Source organism: Bison bison, unplaced genomic scaffold (genome assembly GCF_000754665.1).
Source record: "Bison bison bison isolate TAMUID 2011002044 unplaced genomic scaffold, Bison_UMD1.0 scf7180017864072, whole genome shotgun sequence".
In the NCBI taxonomy this organism is placed as follows: Eukaryota; Metazoa; Chordata; class Mammalia; order Artiodactyla; family Bovidae; genus Bison; species Bison bison.
In genome coordinates this window covers 5993167-6011094 of record NW_011494644.1, presented here as the reverse complement: position 1 = coordinate 6011094, position 17928 = coordinate 5993167, and the positions used below count along the sequence as shown (strand labels likewise).

General features: G+C 48.9%; 1 protein-coding gene across 3 annotated transcripts in view; it reads left to right on the top strand.

Moving 5' to 3' along the window:
• The window catches only part of GGA2 (golgi-associated, gamma adaptin ear containing, ARF binding protein 2), a 37149-nt gene that overhangs the window by 7898 nt on the left and 11323 nt on the right, over window positions 1-17928 (top strand). Inside the window, exons 2-8 of one of the 3 annotated variants that reach the window (XM_010837202.1) lie at window positions 8049-8133; window positions 9642-9717; window positions 10569-10667; window positions 13125-13248; window positions 14760-14863; window positions 16220-16300; window positions 16958-17095. In XM_010837202.1, coding sequence (XP_010835504.1) covers window positions 8049-8133; window positions 9642-9717; window positions 10569-10667; window positions 13125-13248; window positions 14760-14863; window positions 16220-16300; window positions 16958-17095 — 707 coding nt within the window. Of the gene's footprint in view, window positions 1-7679; window positions 8134-9641; window positions 9718-10568; window positions 10668-13124; window positions 13249-14759; window positions 14864-16219; window positions 16301-16957; window positions 17096-17928 lie in introns of those variants that run through there. The other 2 variants (XM_010837203.1, XM_010837201.1) reach the window with 2 other exon arrangements.

Genomic DNA, 17928 nt, shown 5'->3' with positions numbered 1-17928 from the left:
CCTCGCTTCCCGCCTCCCCGGGCCTTTCTTCTGAGGCTGGCGGGTGGGCAGGTGGCCGCGGGAAGGCTGGTGCCCGAGGAGGCAGGCAGGGCCCGGCACGGGTGGGAGGATCTCCTCGGCGGGCCTGGAGAGGAACCCCAGGAATCTGCCGCGGCTGCGGACCCGAGGCTGGGTGCTCTGCGCCCCCCTGCCCCCATCGCGGTGCATAAACACTGTTAACAACATAATGGCTACGGTTTATTGAGCTTCACTTTTATGCCAAACACTGCTAAAGGGCATTTCAGCCACAGTTAATCCTTATTACGACCCCTAGAGACAGCTTCGGTTACTAATCTCGTTTTAGAGAAGGGCACTTTTAGAGTTAGCTGTGCAACACACCCATCCTCTGGGAAAGAACTCTTTCTGGCTCCCGACTTTAATGTCAAAAGAAGCCCTTTAAACCTTTTGTGCGAGTTCCTTCTGGCCAGACTTTTGTTATTGTCTCATGTAAGACTCATGGCAGTCCTAGGGGTAGTTACTGTCCCTGCGTTACCGATTGGGTTCTTGAAATTCCAAGAGAACAAAGCATATACTCCTTGTATTGGGCTCTGCTGGGTGCTGGGAGTACTAAGATGCGTAAGGCAGAGCCCTTGCTCTCAAAGATATATCTGAGTAGGTGATAGAAGCCGATAGGAGCAGCACTTTGCTACGTTAAGGCAAATGGGAGGGATACTGGGCTTGTTTAAGGGGCAGTGGTGGGAGTTGGTTTGTTTACGAGGGGATTGTCTCAGGGGACATAGCATTTGAGTGAACAATGGAGGCGACAGCATTTCAGATGCAGGAAACTGCATGAGCAAAAGCTGGGGGAAAGAGTGCGGAGCATTCTGGGAAGAAGGAAGTCTGCTGCAGGAGTGCAAAGCCTAAAGAGACTGCATGGCTAACTCGGGCGAGATCTTAAAGGGTCTTGTGGGCTGCAGAAAGGAGTTCAGAGTTTATCCTTGATGTAGTCGGGGAGATGTCAGAGCCAGAAACTCTGATCAAGTGTGCATTCGTGCTCAGTCTTGTCTCTTTAGCGGCCCTGTGGACTGTAGCCCACCAGGCTCCTCTGTCCATGGGATTTCCCAGGCAAGAATTCTGGAGTGGGTTGCTATTTCCTACTCCAGGGGATCTTCCTGACTGCCTCCTGCACGAGCAGGCGGATTGTTTACCGCTGTGCCCCCTGGGAAGCCCCTCTGATCAAGTACCTCTGTTAAAAGCATCACTTGCCACTGTGTGAAGAGCTGAATTGGTTAGGGATGGTAGAGTCCAGGCAGAGAGTAGATGAAAAGCTCTTCTGGTAGTGTGTCAGGACTGAAGTACAAAGGTATTGGGATGGAGAGTAGAGATAATTAGCTAGTTCGATCAGCAGCCTTACTGCATTAGAATAGAGGCAAGGGACCAGAGGGATCTAGGTTGGATTGCAGGTTTCAGGCTCAGGTAACTGGTTACAGATGCTTCACTTGTGGACTTTGAGGTGCTTGTGGCACAAAGAGAAGCTCTCTGGGCAGTTGGTTTGACTCCAGAGAGTCAACTTGAGACCTTCAGTTCATTAGCAGTGAGCTTGTCTGTGCACATTAGGAAGAACAGTTTGCGCATGGAACATGGAGAATCTCAACATGGAAAAAGCAGGGTTGTCGGGGGTGGGTGCTGGAGTGGGGTGCTGAGAGAGAAGGTGGAGCCTACAGGCTGCTGGGAGGGGGTGAGCTGCAGGTCTGTAAGGAAGGTGTAGTTGGAAGGTGGTTTTGCTGCTGAGAAAGAGAGAAGGAGGATGGGGGAACTTTGAATTTGGCAACTGAAAGATTACTGAATTATCTCAGGGTTAAACGCTGGGGACAGAAAGAAGGTGGTTAACTAGGAGGCAGTGGAGTTGCAAAAGTCAAGTGGGCTGGGTTAGAGACCAGCCGACCACTGACCCAGGTGGGGGAGAAAAAGGGAACCAAGACTGTTTAGGAGGGGATCCTTAAGCTCCAGCTGTTTTAGGCCATTGTGGTCCCAAAGTTCTGAGATCTTCCAGTCGTTCGGGTAGGGCTAGAACCTTTCCCAACAGCACAGACCCCCTTCCCAGTCCAGCAACCAAAAATGCCTCCAGATGTGCCCTGGGACAGAGGGCCCACCTTTTCCCCTCTGCACCTGAGATCCTCTGAGTTTGGGCTTTGGAGTGCTGAATGGACTTCAGAAATGTATCTTGTAGTCTTTGTGGTTGTGTGGTTTCCAGCTCCCTGCCCCTGCCTGCCATAGGAGCAGAGAAAGTAAACTGTTGAACCAGACTTGTGGGGGCTGGGGCCCAGTGGAGGTGGTACGTGGATGGACGTGTGCTAGAGAGGCTGGTGGTGGGGCAAGGACTGGAGTGTAGTTGAAGGAAAGTCCCTGAGTCTATGCTGGGTGGAGAAGGAAGTCACTCCAGGGGCACATGAAGACCCCAGAGCTCATCTCACTGACAGATCTTACCTCAGCAAGCAAGGCAGCTGTGTCCCTAAGGCTGGAATGTAATAGCATGCCCCACTGGGACTCAGATGGTAAAGAATCTGCCTGCAGTGCATAAGACCCAGGTTTGACCCCTGGGTCAGAAAGATCCCCTGGAAAAAGAAATGGCAACCCACTCCGGTATTCTTGCCTAGAGAATCCCATGGAGAGAGGACACTGATGGGAGACAGTTCATGGGGTCTTAAAGAGTTGGACTCGACTGAGCGACTGGCACCTTGGGGTTTTGAGGATCAGGGGAGTTCGTGCGTCTCAAGCACACGGAACAGTGCCCGGGCATAATGCTAGCTATTATCATCACTAGTCTTCTTAGTAGAGAGTGGCAGAAACAAACTCATACTGTTTGCCAGAAAAGGAAAAACATTGGACCTAGAATTGGGAAGGAGTAGTTCCCCAAAGGAACGCCAGGAACCTGTTTCACCAGAAGCTCAAGCTTTAAAAGTACAAGTAGCAGCTTCTGGACTTTTTGCAGGCCCCCCTCCACCCCGGCCCCTACCACTTAGTTTATTTTGGGCGTTGTTCCACATGACTGCATTTAGAGCTGCCTCCTCTTTGTTAATGAAAAGCCTCCTGTGCCTGGTGGCATGGGGTGCTATACTCGATTTAACCAGCGGAGTCTCGAGCTATTAACAGCATCGCTGGGGCCTCTTGGTCTCAGCTCTGCTAGTGCTGCCAGGGAGGCACTAGCTTAGTTGGATGCTCTGTGATCTTCTTCCATCTGCTTGGACCGACTCCCAAGTGATAAGTCCTGTCCTCCATCCTCACTTTGCTGCCTCCCTCTGGATTTCGATCTATTTATATTCTCCCAGCTTCTCTGGAACTGAGCTGATTCTTTATCTTGGACCCATCATTCCTATGCTGGATCTTGGCCTTTCAGCACTGCTTGATGTCTGGGTTGGTGTGTATCTGCCCCACCCAGTGCATACTCACTGCCACAGGATTGAGTTCTAAGTGTTCTCAAGGTGACTGCTTCCCCACAGCCCCAGGGCTCCCCTGACTAGCACGGGCTGCTCTTAACACCAGGGTCATGACCCTGGGGGTGGGGTGGTGGCTGATGTGAGATGATTTAGCTTTCGAATTAGTCACTGTTAGATGAACCATTCAGGGAATTCCCTGGCGGTCCAGTGGTTGGGATTTAGTGCTTTCCCTGCTGTGACCTGGGTTTAGTTCCTGGTCAGGGAACTAAGATTCTGCAGACTCGCACCAGGCCCCCTAACCACGCCCCACTACCCTGGGGGAAGGGGAAAAAAAAAGCCATTTCACTCACAGCTGGAGGGCTTGGCTGTCTTCCTTTTTTTTTTTTTTTAATTTAAAAAATTTTTTTAAATCCTCTGGGAATTATTGTCTCTGGACCTGCTCAAGGCCACTGAAACAGCTTGGCAGGATGGGATTAGGTGTTTGGAGACCCAGTTATTTCAGAACTGGAGTAGCCATCTCCTGGTGTCAGCAGTATGTCCAGCCAACTGGTCAGATTTCGAATAGTGAAAGATGAATCATTCATTCATTAGCAGATATCCTTGCTGATGACTGTCTAGGTGCTGGAGGGTGGGAAGGTGAATGAAACAGGCCTCCTTCCTGCCTTAGGGAGCTGATAACTTAGTGGCAAAAAGGTCAAAGAACCTAGTTCCCAAAAGAGGCCCTGTCTTTGTCAGAGAACTGAAGACTTACATTTGGGCCCTGGAATTGGTCAGACCTGAGATTTTTTTGTCATTTTCCAGTTTTGTGACTGGGCAGATTTCTTCATCTATAAAATGCTGAGCTAACATTAGTATCAGCTTCAGTTTTCTGAGGATTACAGGAAAGGGATGCTAGGAAAGCACTCAGCGTCATGTCTGACACAAAGCAAGTTCTTAGAAAACAAAGGGGGCGGGGCAGCAGCTATGACTTTTATTGCTGTTATTTGGGAGCTGTGAAAAACCTGGAGGGAATCCTTATGATATAGATATAGCAAATAAAAAAACTTACTTTTTGGATCTTTTTGCTGCTTTGCCCTGGTTATGGGTTTAGAACATTATGCTTGTAGAGTTTTTTTTTTTTTCCCTTCCTTTCTTTGGAAAACCTGGTGACTTGGTGGTAGGGGAGGAGGGAGAGAGCTGGACTCTGCTTGATGAACAGGGTCCTGCCTGCTTTCTCTGCTGCTGGGTCATAGAGCACGGGTCCCCAAACCCCGGGCCACAGACCGGTACCTGTCAGGTTGCAGCAAGTAAGGAATTAGGCTGCATAGTAGGAGGTGAGCAGCGGGTGAATGAGCGGAGCTTCATCTGTTAATATATTTACAGCCGCTCCCCATCATTATTACTGCTTGAGCTCCACCTCCTGTTGGATTAGTGGTGGCATTAGATTCTCATATGAGAGCAGACGGTAAAGGTAATGTGAATTATCCTGAGACCACCCCCCCGCCCCGCCCCCTCCTCGTCTGTGGAAAAATTATTTTCCATGAAACTGGCCCCTGGTGTCCAAAAGGTTGGGGAACTGCTGTCACAGAGTCATGTGTTGAGGTCTGAAAGTCTTTTAGGTATCAAGCTTGACCTTGTCGTGAACTGAAGCTTTGTGAAGTTTTAGTGATACAGAAAGAAGTAGTTCAGATGAGTTGGATCTCCTTTTTTCATTAATTTTTATTGGAGTATCATTGCTTTACAGTGTTATGTTAGTTTCTGCTGTACAGCAAAGTGAGTCAGTTATGCATATACATATATCCGCTTTTTTTTAGATTTCCTTCCCCTTTAGGTCACCACAGAGCATTGAGTGGAGGTCCCTGTAGAGTCAGATCTCCTTAATCAGACTCTTGAGTATCACTGCTTTCAGTTTACTTCCTGAGTAATTCTTTTGTGCCTAAGGTACTGTACCAAGCATTGTAGGGAACATAGTGCTTCTGCCTTAGTTTTGAACAGACTTTTGAAGTTTAAGTGTACTAAGTTGTATACATATTTTTAAAGGAAAACACAAAGACTGTTACAAGATCGTCTGTCTTTTATTGATTACTTAATGTTTGCGGCTATACTGAGTATTTCAGACACTGTGTTTTTTTAAGATTCATTTATTTGTTTGCACTGGGTCTTTGGTGCTTGCAGGCTCTCTCTAGTTGTGGCAAGTGGGAGCTAGTCTGGTCGAGGTGCACAGACCTCTCATCGCAGTGGCTTCTCTTGTTGTGGGGCATGGGCTCGAGGTGCACAGGCTTCGGTAGTAGCAGGATGTGGACTCAGTGATTGTAGTTCACAGACAGATGGAGTCCTAACCAGTAGACCACCAGGGAAGCCTTAGACAGTATCTTTTGAGAATCTCATGACTATCCCACAAGGAAGGTACCGTTTTCCTTATTTTATAGTTGAGGAAACTGGGGCTCTGAGAGTCCAATGACATGTAACTAATAAAGGATGGAGCTGGAGATCCCTATCCTAAAAGAGCAGGTGGGATGTGGGTCTTCTGAGATGGAAGAGATGGCTTCCGTTTTGTGGGGGTGGGTGATTAAGAAAGTCCTTATGAAGTGGCATTTGAATTGGGATTCGAAGGGTGAATAGCATTTTGAGAGGTGGAACATAGAGAAAGAGCTTTGAGGAGGAAAAAGGTGAGGAGCATGGGGAAACTGATAACCTGATTCCTTTGCTCTTCTTTGTTGTCTCTGTTCACTTAGGGTGGGGCTGATGGGTGGGAAGGTGGGGGATTGAGGACCTGTCCTTTGAATCTCATTGTTGAGCTAGGGGCATGCGACTTCCACATGACATAAAAGTGACTACCGTCTGGAAAGTTAAATTCTGGTTGACTGTGGAGTCTTTTTTGTTTTTAATTATTTATCAATTTTTGGCTTCGCTGGGTCTTCATTGCTACATGAGCACTTTGACCAGTTGCGGTGAGTGGGGGCTACTCTTCAGTTGCAGCGCACAGACTTCTCATTGCGGTGACTTCTCTCGTTGCAGAGAACAGGCTTTAAGTACGTGGGCTTCAGTAGTTGTGGTTCCTGGGCTCTAGAGCACAGGCTCAGTAGTTGCTAAGGCTTAGTTGCACAGGCTTAGTTGCTTGGCAGCACGTGGGATCTTCCTGGACCAGGGATCGAACCTGTTTCCCCTGCACTGGGAGGTGGATTCTTAACCACTGGACCACCAGGAAAGCCCCTGTAAACTCTTAAGTAATGAGAAGGGAGAAGAATTAGTTGGAGCTGGAGCAGTGGAGGAGGCTTTTGGCAGCAGATGGAAATTCAGAATGACCTTGAGAATGGATAGAGAAGAGAGAAGTGGACATTCAAGCCAAAGGAGTAGTGTCAGAAGTATGACCATAAGAATTACTTGCAGAGTTTGAAAGAGCTTGTCTGTCAGGACCAGTAAAAAGTTTCATTGGAGAGGCGGATAGTCCAGGATAAGCTGGACAGAGGGCAGTAGGGGAAATGTTATGAAAGAGCAGGACAAAGACAGTCTCGGCAACTACTTTATGAGAATGTGGCTTGTTTCAGTTGAAAGGCCAGGCCTGTGGAATGGTCATCCTTGCTGGGACAGGGATTCTAGGCAGCAGCAGTGGGAGGGGAAGAAGCTGCTACCATCTAGCACCAGGAAAGAGTCCACAAAGATTGCAGGAAGTCAGGGATTGCCCCACCCCTCGGTGGAGCGTGGGCTCACATTAGGCCTTCTGACAAGCCCCCTTTCTCCAAGTGTTTCCTGCTCTGGGCTGTGCCCTGGTTCCCTTCATGCCACATGTCCTCAGATTACATACAAATACGAATGTTCCGGTGGGGAGGCCCTAGTGTGACTGGACCTGGGTTCCTTGGGCATATGTGTATGGTAGCAGAGAGAAATGGCATTCTGAGGAGTGACGGCAGGGAGGTCCTCTTGTTAGACAGCATAAGCCACTGACGTGGAGAAGCTGCTTAGGTGGGACAGAGGATTTCAGTAAGCGGAGGCTCAGGTTTTGGCCTGGTACTTGGGGGACATAATGGGAGCTGTTCAGAACTTCACTGTAAGTTCTGGTCTTCCTGTCACATGGCTGAGAAGCTTCCGGGTTCTTGGTGGTCCCTGGTGGTCCAGCGGTTAAGAATCCGCCTGCCAGTACAGGGAACTTGAGTTCAATCCTTGCTCCAGAAAGATTCCACATGCCGTGGAGCAACCAAGCCCACAAGCTGCAACTTGAGAAAGCCCAGTGCAGCCAAAAAAATGAAAATAAAAAATAAAAAAGAAGCTTGCAGGTTGTGGCCTATGCATAGATGCTGGCCTGTACCCATCCTTGTTGCACCCCCCACAGTGGGGGGTCGGCACGGGCATGAAGAAGGTGCGCATAAGCCAACCCCTGCACTGGAGATGGAGCCCCTTTCAGGGTAGTACCTGGTTAACCAGGTTGCTCGTTCATGCAGTCAGCAGTCCCTGAGTCACGGGCCATACCCGTGCCTGAGTGATGAGCACGGTCGACCCCCAACCCTGCCGGCTGTCTGCGTGCTGCGTCCCATCCTCAGGAGGTGTGATACACTCAGTCCTTGGCTGTTGTCCTGTTTTGAGGGGTGGAGATGTGGAGTGGTGTGTATGTTTCCGTTTATTATACTTCAGTTCTACTTTTTATTTCCTTGACAGATAAAGCCACAGACCCAAGCATGTCAGAACAGGATTGGTCAGCTATCCAGAATTTCTGTGACCAAGTGAACACTGATCCCAACGGGTAAGGTGATGTCACACACATGTCCGACTTACATAGGCACCTCAGATTATGCGTGCCTGCCTGTGTTTCTCAGGATTGTTTTACGTAGCTTAGGCTTTGTTTCCTTTTTTTCCTCCCTCCATGATCTACTGAGTATGTTATTTTTCTAGAAATAGCAAATTCATGTAGTTTTCTTAAAAAAGTTTGTAACTGGCAATTATTTTAAAATTTTTAACTAATTTTTATGAAACACTACTGCTGAGGAGCTCTCTGAATGTTAGGGATAGAATGTAACTAGGGTACATAGTAATGTGAAAGATCAGTGTGTTCTTAAAATAATTTTTTTTATTTGCAGATTATACTATATTTAGCAGCATGTTGCTGAATGTCCATTTCAGAGCCACAGCAGATGCTTTTGTTGTTGTTGTTTAGTCACTAAGTTGGGTCTGACTCTTTTTCAACCCCATGTAGCCCACCAGGCTCCTCTGTCTATAGGATTTCCCGGGCAAGAATACTGGAGGGGATTGCCATTTTTTTCTCCAGGGGATCTTCCCAACCCACAGATGAAACTTATGTCTCCTGCATTGGCACCCCACTCCAGTACTCTTGCCTGGAGAATCCCATGGACGGAGGAGCCTGGTGGGCTGCATTCCATGGGGTCACGAAGAGTCGGACATGACAGAGCGACTTCACTTTTCCTTTCATGCATTGAAGAAGGAAATGGCAACCCACTCCAGTGTTCTTGCCTGGAGAATTCCAGGGATAGGGGAGCCTGGTGGGCTGCCATCTATGGGGTCACACAGAGTCGGACACGACTGAAGTAACTTAGCAGCAGCAGCAGCTCCTGCATTGCAGGCGAATTCTTTACTACTGAGCCACCAGGGAAGCTTGTTGAGCTAATTTAAATACAGTCTTTTTTTAAGAAAAAGCAGAGGAAGAGAGGTTAAGATTTCATTGAATTTGATTTCTGAAGTGTCTGAATGGGAACTTTCTTCCCCGCCTGTTCTTTGGCCGTGAAGCACGGTCTGCAGGATCTCAGTTCCCCAACCAGGTATCAAACTGCCTCCTGCAGTGGCGGTGTGGTGTCTTCCACACTGGACCGCCAGGGAAGTCCCCTGGATGGGAACTTGAGGAATGAGTCAGTTATCCAGATATTTTATCTCCATGTTGCTAAATATTCATTTTGAAAGCAACAAGAAGTTTGATCACATTTTGTGCTCCAGGGTTGACTGAGTAGTTCTGAAATAACAAATAAGGTCTGTGCTGCTCTAGACCAAGTTACATACAGGTCTGGGAGCTGTAAGGGTGGGTGGACTGGGGAGAGGATGGTGTGTTCTGGAAGCGTAGCTGTGAGATGTGGGGGCGGCTGGGAGCCGACCTCCTTCGGGGGCTCGTGCATGGTCGTGTGCAGTCACATCCTACCTCTGCTCTGGGACCCAAGCTCCTGGGGGAGAGGGGGCTTGACCGAGCATGCTCAGCCAGACCGGTTGGTGTGTTCCTCTCCGCCCAGAGTCTTTGTTTTCCCTTAGCTCAACCTATGCGCCCTGGCTGCTGGCCCACAAGATCCAGTCTCCACAAGAGAAAGAAGCTCTTTATGCCTTAACAGTGAGTTTGTCTTGCCCCTTGCCCCTTAGCCTGTCCCAAGGCTAGCATTTCAGTGTGGGAAACAGCCTCTGAGCGGTTCACCTTCCCTGGCCTTCAGAAGGCAGGCTAGAGGGAGTTCTGGGCTCAGATTGCCCCATTGTAGATCTGTTCCTGGAGAGTAGCATTGAGCCTGCCTTGCAGGAAGGAAAGGAAGGCTTTATTTCCTCTTGCCCTTGTTAGACCAGGGCTGGCAAGGTCAAGTGCCCACAGGGCCAGACTGGTAGCATAAGTGAGTGAGCCATCTACAGGAGGAACCAGAGAGACCACGTCCAGTCTAAAGAGGGCAGCTGCACAGCAGGACCTGCTGGCTATTGCCAGGGATGAGTTTGGGCCGAGTGTTGCTAGAACTTCCTGTTTAAGAGAAACTGGAAATCCAGATGAAGTCTCAGGATTTTTCAGTATCAGTGACTGATTTGAAATGTTAATGGTGTGGACCAAAGAAAACGTTTACGGGCTCAATTTGTCACTTGAATGCCAGCAGGTTTGATAGTTTTTGGGTATTCCATGTATGATTTCTGCCTCTGAGGAGAAAGAAGGAAGTGATTCTCTGACCAGTTTCACCTGCCCAGAGGGTCTCCATAAAAGGTGGGGTGACCTCCAAGTCCCCCACCTAGTGGTTTCCTGGACACAAACCTGTCAGTTACAACAAGAGCAAACAAATGCTTTTTTACTTAATCTGAAAGTCTCATCCTTTCTCCCAAACTTTAGTGACCTCAGCCTTGACCCATGGTTCCAACCAATACTTACCAGGTTTGGGACGAGCTGTGGGGCCAATGGCTTCACCTTCTCATGGGGGTCCTTTGTCTGTGCAGGTGCTGGAGACGTGTGTGAACCACTGTGGGGAGAAGTTCCACAACGAGGTGGCCAAGTTCCGCTTCCTGAACGAGCTCATCAAAGTGCTGTCCCCAAAGGTGAGCGCCCAGGGCCTGGCCCCTCTCTGTGCCACTCACGGTGGGTGTCCCTAAGACCTTACAGGTTAAGAGCTCAGTCCTACCTAGACTACGTCCACTTCAGACACCCGTCATGAGTCTCGGGGATCCCCAGGCTATTGCACTTCTGCCCGACCAGCTACTAGTTCAGAGGTTCCTTTGACCCCCTCTGCCAGGTTGCCTAATTCAGTGGATAGAAAGATTCACAGAACACAGAAAAGCACTATACTTAATAATATCCTTTTATTTTAAAGGGTATAAATGAGATACATAGTTCCAATCCTCTGATCACATGGTCAGCCCCTCCCTTGAAGCCAGGTGTCCACCAGGAATGTTCAGCATAAACTTGGGTATGGTCCCTGGGGAGGACTTGTAAATAACAAAGACCTTCCTATCACTTGGGACTTCCATGGTGGCTCAGACGGTTAAGCGTCTGTCTACAATGTGGGAGACCCGGGTTCGATCCCTGGGTCGGGAAGATCCCCTGGAGGAGGAAATGGCAATCCACTCCAGTACTGTTGCCTGGAAAATCCCGTGGACAGAGGAGCCTGGTAGGCTACAGTCCATGGGGTCGCAAAGAGTCGAACACGACTGAGCGACTTCACTTCACTTCACTTCCTATCACTTAGGAAATTCCAAAGGTCTTTGAAGTTCTGTGCCAGGAGGAACTGAGGAGAAAGGTCAAATATTTTGGAAATTATATCTATCACATATATATTATATATATAATTTCCAAAATTCTTTTATGAGGATTAATAAATCCTTTTATTTATTTTAAGAGGATCTTTTAGTAGTAGTATTGATTTTTGACCATGCTGTGTCTTGGTTGCGGCAAGCAGGGGCTCCTCTCTACTTGCAGTGTGTGCACGTCTCCCTGTGAGGCTTCTCTCTTTGGGGACCACGGGCCCTAGGGCGCACAGACTTCAGAAGTTGCATCGTGTGAGCTCAGTCATTGGCGGCTCACAGGCTTAGTTGCCCCATGGTATGTGGGATCTTCCCCAAGCAGGGATCAAACCTGTGTCCCTGCATTGGCAGGCTGATTCTTAACCACTGGACCACCAGGGTTAAAAGAGGATCTTTTAAGAAATAATGATTCAAAACATTTGAGTTTCAGCAATTCCTTTCACTTTACCTTATTTTCATTCCCAATATATTTTTATTCTACACTCCAAAAAAATGAGTGCCCCCAGTGGCTCTAACCTAGGCCAGTACATGGTGGGATTGAATTTTCGTGGCTTTGGAGGTTGACTCCTTGAAACTCAGAGAGTGCTGGGCTTGGGTGCCAGATGATTTGTCCTCTCGCTGTGCCTGCCCTCTCAACCAGCCTTGAGCAGCTTGCTTCTCAGCTGCCATCTCTTCAGTGATACTGTGGGCTGGGCAGTCTACTAATGAAACTGCCCAACTCGGATGGGATTTGAACCCAGCCAAAACTTAGATTGAGACTTGAACCTGTGGGCTGGGATTAAAACCCACTATCTCTCTCTCTTTTTTTTTTATTTTTAAATTTGACTGCACCAGGTCTTAGTTGCAGCATGTGGAATCTAGTTCCCTGCCTAGGGGTCAAACTCAGGCCCCTTGCACGGGGAGCATGGAGTCTTAGCTGCCGGACCACCAAAGAAATCCCCACTGTTTTAATTAAAATCAGGACTTACTGAAGCTCAGGTTCTTTTTGTTTTGTTTTGTTTTAATTTTTTAATTAACACCTAAAACATTTTGTATTGAGGTATACCCAATTAACAATGTTGTGATAGTCTCAGGTGAATAGCAAAGGGACTCAGCTATACATATACATGCGTCCATTCTCCCCCAAAACCCCACTCTCATCCGAGCTGCCACATGACATTGTGAAGCTCAGGTTCTTTATGTCTCAGCACAGAAGGGATTCAGCAAGAGGCAGAATATACATAAGTAGATTTATTAATACAGAATGCTTGTGAGGGTTCAAGTGGGCAGGCAAGGGGGCTCTGCCCTGAGAACTAAGTGGGAAAACAGATTTGTTTGTAGAGAGATACATTCCATAGATAGAATGTAGGCTGTCTCAGAAGATGAGAGTGGCCCTGAAATATGGGGTGTTAGTTTTTGTGGGCTCAGTAATTTCATAGGGTAACAAGTGGGAGGATTAGTCCTACTATTTTATGAAAGACAGGGTGGAGATTTCTAGGAATTGGGCCACTATTCTCTTTTTGGCCTTTCATGGTCAGGCTTGGGACTGTCATGGCTGTGTGTGTCTTTAGCTGATGTATTGCAGTGAGTGTGTAATGAGGTTCAAGGTCTACTAGAAATCGAATCGCACCACCATCTTGCACCTATTTGGTTCTGACTAGTTTCTGTTGTATCCTCAACATCTGTGTCATTCTTTGAACATTATGACCTCTAGCCCTTTCTTCTGTCTCACTAAGGCCCTTCAGCTCAGTAATTCCCTTTCCTTTTTATCTTTAGTACCTAGGCTCCTGGACTACAGAAAAAGTTAAGGGAAGAATCATTGAAATACTCTTCAGTTGGACAGTCTGGTTTCCAGAGGACATCAAGATCCGAGATGCTTATCAGATGCTAAAGAAACAAGGTCTGACTGCGCTGCCTTCCCTTCCCACAGTGATTGTTCCTTCTTGCTTTTCTGTACAGTTTGTCATTTTTGGGTGAAAGCTGGAGATCTTGTGTCCAGTAGACACAGTAATCGAGGCTGAAGCAAGTAATTTCAGTCCCTGAAAGTGGGCAGACCTTTCCTTCTGGTTAGCAGGAATTGGGGCTTCCCTGATAGCTCAGTTGGTAAAGAATCGGCCTTCAGTGCAGGAGATCCCAGTTTGATTCCTGGGTCAGGAAAATCTGCTGGAGAAGGATAGTCTACCCACTCCAGTGTCCTTGGGCTTCCCTTGTTGCTCAGCTGGTAAAGAATTCAGCAGGAGTTGAGCTGGGTTTGAGATGGTTGTTGCTATAGTTACCCTTACTATACCAGGTTTCAGATTCCTCTGGTGTTGGCTCGTGTTTGAGGTGGGGGCTGATGGCCTAGAGAGTTTCTCGCAGTATCTACTCTGCTCTCAGCTTTGGGTCTTCCTCTTGCTCTACATCTCAGAAGAGTTCTTATTCCACTGCCTGTCCTGACAGTAGACCTTTATTACTTGTTCCCTGATGCCCTTCGCCTGGCGCTAGTGGTGGTTCTGTTCTGATTAAGCCTCGGTCTTAGGAAGGCACGTGTCCCTGGTCTTGGAGGGACCTGTTTGTGATCCTGTTCCACCCCATCTCGGGCTGGGGCCAGGACACGTTTGCACATTGCACCCAGGGGTGCAGGCTTTTCCGTTCTTTTCTTCCAGCTGCCTTAGGTTTCACCACTCTTCTAAGGACCGCAGGTGTGTTGTCCTTCCCCCGGCAGTGTGAGGCTTCTCCCTGGGGAGAGATGAATTTCGGTGGGCCATCGGGCCTTTCCCATTCTCTTTTTGTGAGGCCTTTGGAGAATGAGCCTGTTCCTCTTGTGAAGTGAGCTCCAGAGTGTGTCCTGTGTCGAAGCTGGGAGTCCACGTTCCTTTTCTCTCAGGCTCTGTGGGAGGAACCGGATTTAGGAGGGCTATTTTTCCCCCCCGTCACATGCACTCAGTATTTTTATGAGTATCAAAGATCCTACACTCGTTTCTGGGCCCTGAGAGGTTGTGTCTGAGAAGGCAATGGCAACGTACTCCAGTACTCTTGCCTGGAAAACCCCATGGATGGAGGAGCCTGGTAGGCTGCAGTCCATGGGGTTGCACAGAGTCAGACACGACTGAAGCAACTTAGCAGCAGCAGCAGCAGAGAGGTTGTATACCTGCATAAAATCGTCAGTATTTATATAGTGTAGGGACCGTAGATTGCTAGTCTTAGGGTCTGCCTGTGCTCTGATTTAGTTGGCTCTGACCATCCCCAGCTTGCGATTCTCCCAAGGGAGGATGCAGAGCCTTGATCACGCCCTGGGTGTTTCCCTTTAAGGTCGCTGACAGTGTCTTCCTGGTGGGAGATCAGGAACCAGGAGTTTCTGGACTTTGTACTGGATCCTGCTGAAGTCAGCAGGTATTTGTATCAGCATATCCATGAATTGCATTTTTTTAGGAATCATAAAGCAAGACCCTAAACTTCCAGTGGATAAAATCTTGCCCCCACCTTCTCCCTGGCCCAAGAGCTCCATCTTTGATGCTGATGAAGAAAAGTCAAAGGTAAGGAGCTTCTCCCTGACCGTGGAGGCCAACCTGGAGTCTGAGCCGACCTCTTCTTTGAGGGACTCCCCTCCAGTACCCTCTGATCAGAACTGGCATGTGGGGAGGTGGGGTGAGTTCTCTCTGGAGCAGAGAGAGGTGTCGTAGGGTCTGTATGTCGTTTTCATGGAGAGGTCAAATAAGTGACCTATTCTTTGGGTCTTCCACCTTATCTGTTCGGTGTTCCCAAGGGAAAGAACGTACGAAAGGCCAACCCTAGTGGGTAGTTTGGGGGGTCAGTCGTATCCAGAGTGTGTGCGGTGTTTGGGGAAGGGGAGTGGGGAGGAAAGCATGGGTTGCACGTTGGCTCAGATCAAAAGAGAAAGCATCAGTAAGCCTGATCTCGCCCGTTTTCCTTGCATTCCTGCCTCTAGTATTGCTGCTCCTCAGACATCATTAAGGAGAGGGGAGGGGAAAGCGAGGTGGTCCAGACCTAGGCCACGACGTGGGGATAACTCCAGGGTGCCTCCAAAAGGTGGCAGTGCTTTTGGTCAGTACTGTTCTCGGTCACTCAAGAGGTCTGGTGAGTGTAGGACCAGGAAGACTCCAGTCCGAGGATGGGTCTCTTCTGGTGCCCTCTGCCTTCCAGCCGCGTCTGTCAGCTGTCCTCCTCCCTTGGATCTGGGTGCTGACTGTGGGCAGGATGAGCAGAGCTGTGCTGGGCTCTGGGCAGCTTTCCCTCTGGCTCCTCCTGTGGGGTCCTCAGGAGGAGCAGGGGAGGAGGTGTGGCGTGGACTCCTGAGAAAGTCAGTCTGGTGTCAGCTTGGGCCAGCTGCTTAGACACTGTGGTGCTCAGAAAGATGGCTCTCCATCTTTCCTGCCATCTATCCAATGAAGAGTGACTCACTCCACATGTCAGGCATTCCGCTAGGCATTGGGAACAAAGTGGACGAGATTCCCGAGGTCTCTCACATCAGAGTATGTGGTCTAAGCCTGCCTCAGCACTGTTGACATCTTGGGCCAGTTAACTCCTTGTTGGGGGCTGTCATGCGCTGTGAGGTGGGGTACAGGTGTCCCCTGACCTCTACCCGCTGGGTGTCAGTACTGCCCCCAGTTGTGACCACCAACGATGTCTCCAGACTTGGCCAGATGTCTCCTGCGACATCCATCTCCATTCCCCTTTGAAACACCAGTGTTCTGTGGGGAATGTCACGATGGTCACGATCATTAAATCATTGCGTCATTGTGAGGATTTGGTAAGGTAATGCATTTAAATGTGTGAGCTGTTGTGACGGGTAATTCTGCTGTTGCTGGTGCTATTGCTCTGGGCCACTTGACGCAGGGAATTAGTTTCACTGAGTCGTGTTCCCTTTCCAGCTTCTGACAAGGCTTCTGAAAAGCAACCATCCTGAGGATCTTCAGGCTGCAAACCGGCTGATCAAGAATTTGGTCAAGGAGGTGGGCATTTTCCAGGGGGTTCTGCAGAACCAGCATTTGACAGGGGCTGGACAATGTAGGGAGATCCCCTGGAGGAGGGCATGGGAACCCACTCCAATATTCTTGCCTGGCGAGTCCCATGGACAGGAGCCTGGTGGGCTACAGTCTATGGGGTTGCAAAGAGTCGGACATGACTGAACCAACTTGGCAGCAGGGACAGTATATGTGTGTGTGTGATTGAGGGTGGGGGGCACAGTTAGCTGAAGAAGAGACAGCTGCCTAACCCTGAACCAGGGAACAGCTGTGAGCTCCCTGAAGGGCAAGGTGGTGCCTGGAAGCAGAAACTTCTATGTGCTTCCAAGTATTTCTGTCCAAGAGCTCAAAGCATTTCACAGACCCTAGTTTCTGTCTCAATGACCAGTGTTGGTGTGGGAATCCAGGTGTGGGATTGTCCTTTCCAGAGGGATAGAGGCTGGTGATACAGTGGACACATGCTCCCCCTTGTCTGTCCCAGGAATTCCAGACCTTGAGCATCTTCTTGCCCGCTGAGTGAACACTCCACCCACTTAGTGTTTTGGTGGCTTCCTTGAGCTCTGCACAGCACAGCTCGCCTCTCCGGCGCACATTCAAGCTTTATCCAGAGCATCTGTCCTCACTTCATCGTCTTTCTTCCGAAAGGAACAAGAAAAATCGGAGAAGGTGTCCAGGAGGGTCAGTGCTGTGGAGGAAGTTCGGAGCCACGTGAAGGTGCTGCAGGAGATGCTGAGCACATACCGCAAGCCGGGACAGGCCCCGCCAGACCAGGCGGCCTTGCAGGTAGGTGCTCCTTTCAAAAACAAAGGCAGGAGGGACTCAGGATGACTGACATCCTAAGAGTATGCACAGATTTCAAGAAGGCCTCACACAGTCAAAATAACAAGCATGTTCCCACCCCCTCAAACTGTCTCATTCTCCTCCTCTTGTTCCGCCTCTCTCCCAAGCAACCACTGATTCGTGTTTTCCCTTCTAGTTAGTTTGGGGCTTCCCAGGTGGCACTAGTGGTGAAGAATCCACCTACCAGTGCAAGAGACACAGGGGACACATGTTCCATCCCTAGGTCGGGAAGATTCCCTCGAGGAGGAAGTGGCAACCCACTCCAGTATTCTTGCCTGGAAAATTCCATGGACAGTAGAACCAGGCAGGCCACAGTCTGTGGGGCTGCAAAGAGTTGGACACGACTGAGAAAGACTGCTGATCAAGTTACATTTCTTAGACTCTTATATAAATGGAATGATGCAGTATTCCACCCCTGCCTTTTCTGGGCGTAGGTTAGGCTTCTCTGCTTTGGAGAAACTGTGGTGCGCATGTACCACAACATGCATATCCATTTGTCTGTTGATGGATATTTGGGTTGCTTGCAGCTTCAGGTGATTATGAAATAAGCTGCTCTGAACACTTGTGTTCAGGACCGTTTTGTGTGAACATGTATTTTCCTTTCTCTTGGGTAAACACCTCAATGTGGGATTGCTAGGTCATAGACTGGGTGTATAGTCAACTTTTTAAAAAGTGCCAGAGTGGTTGTATCATTTTATGTTTGAGACAGCAGTGTTTCAGAGTTCCCATTTCTCCACATTTACACATCTTGAGATCTTTCTTTTTTTATAGCACAC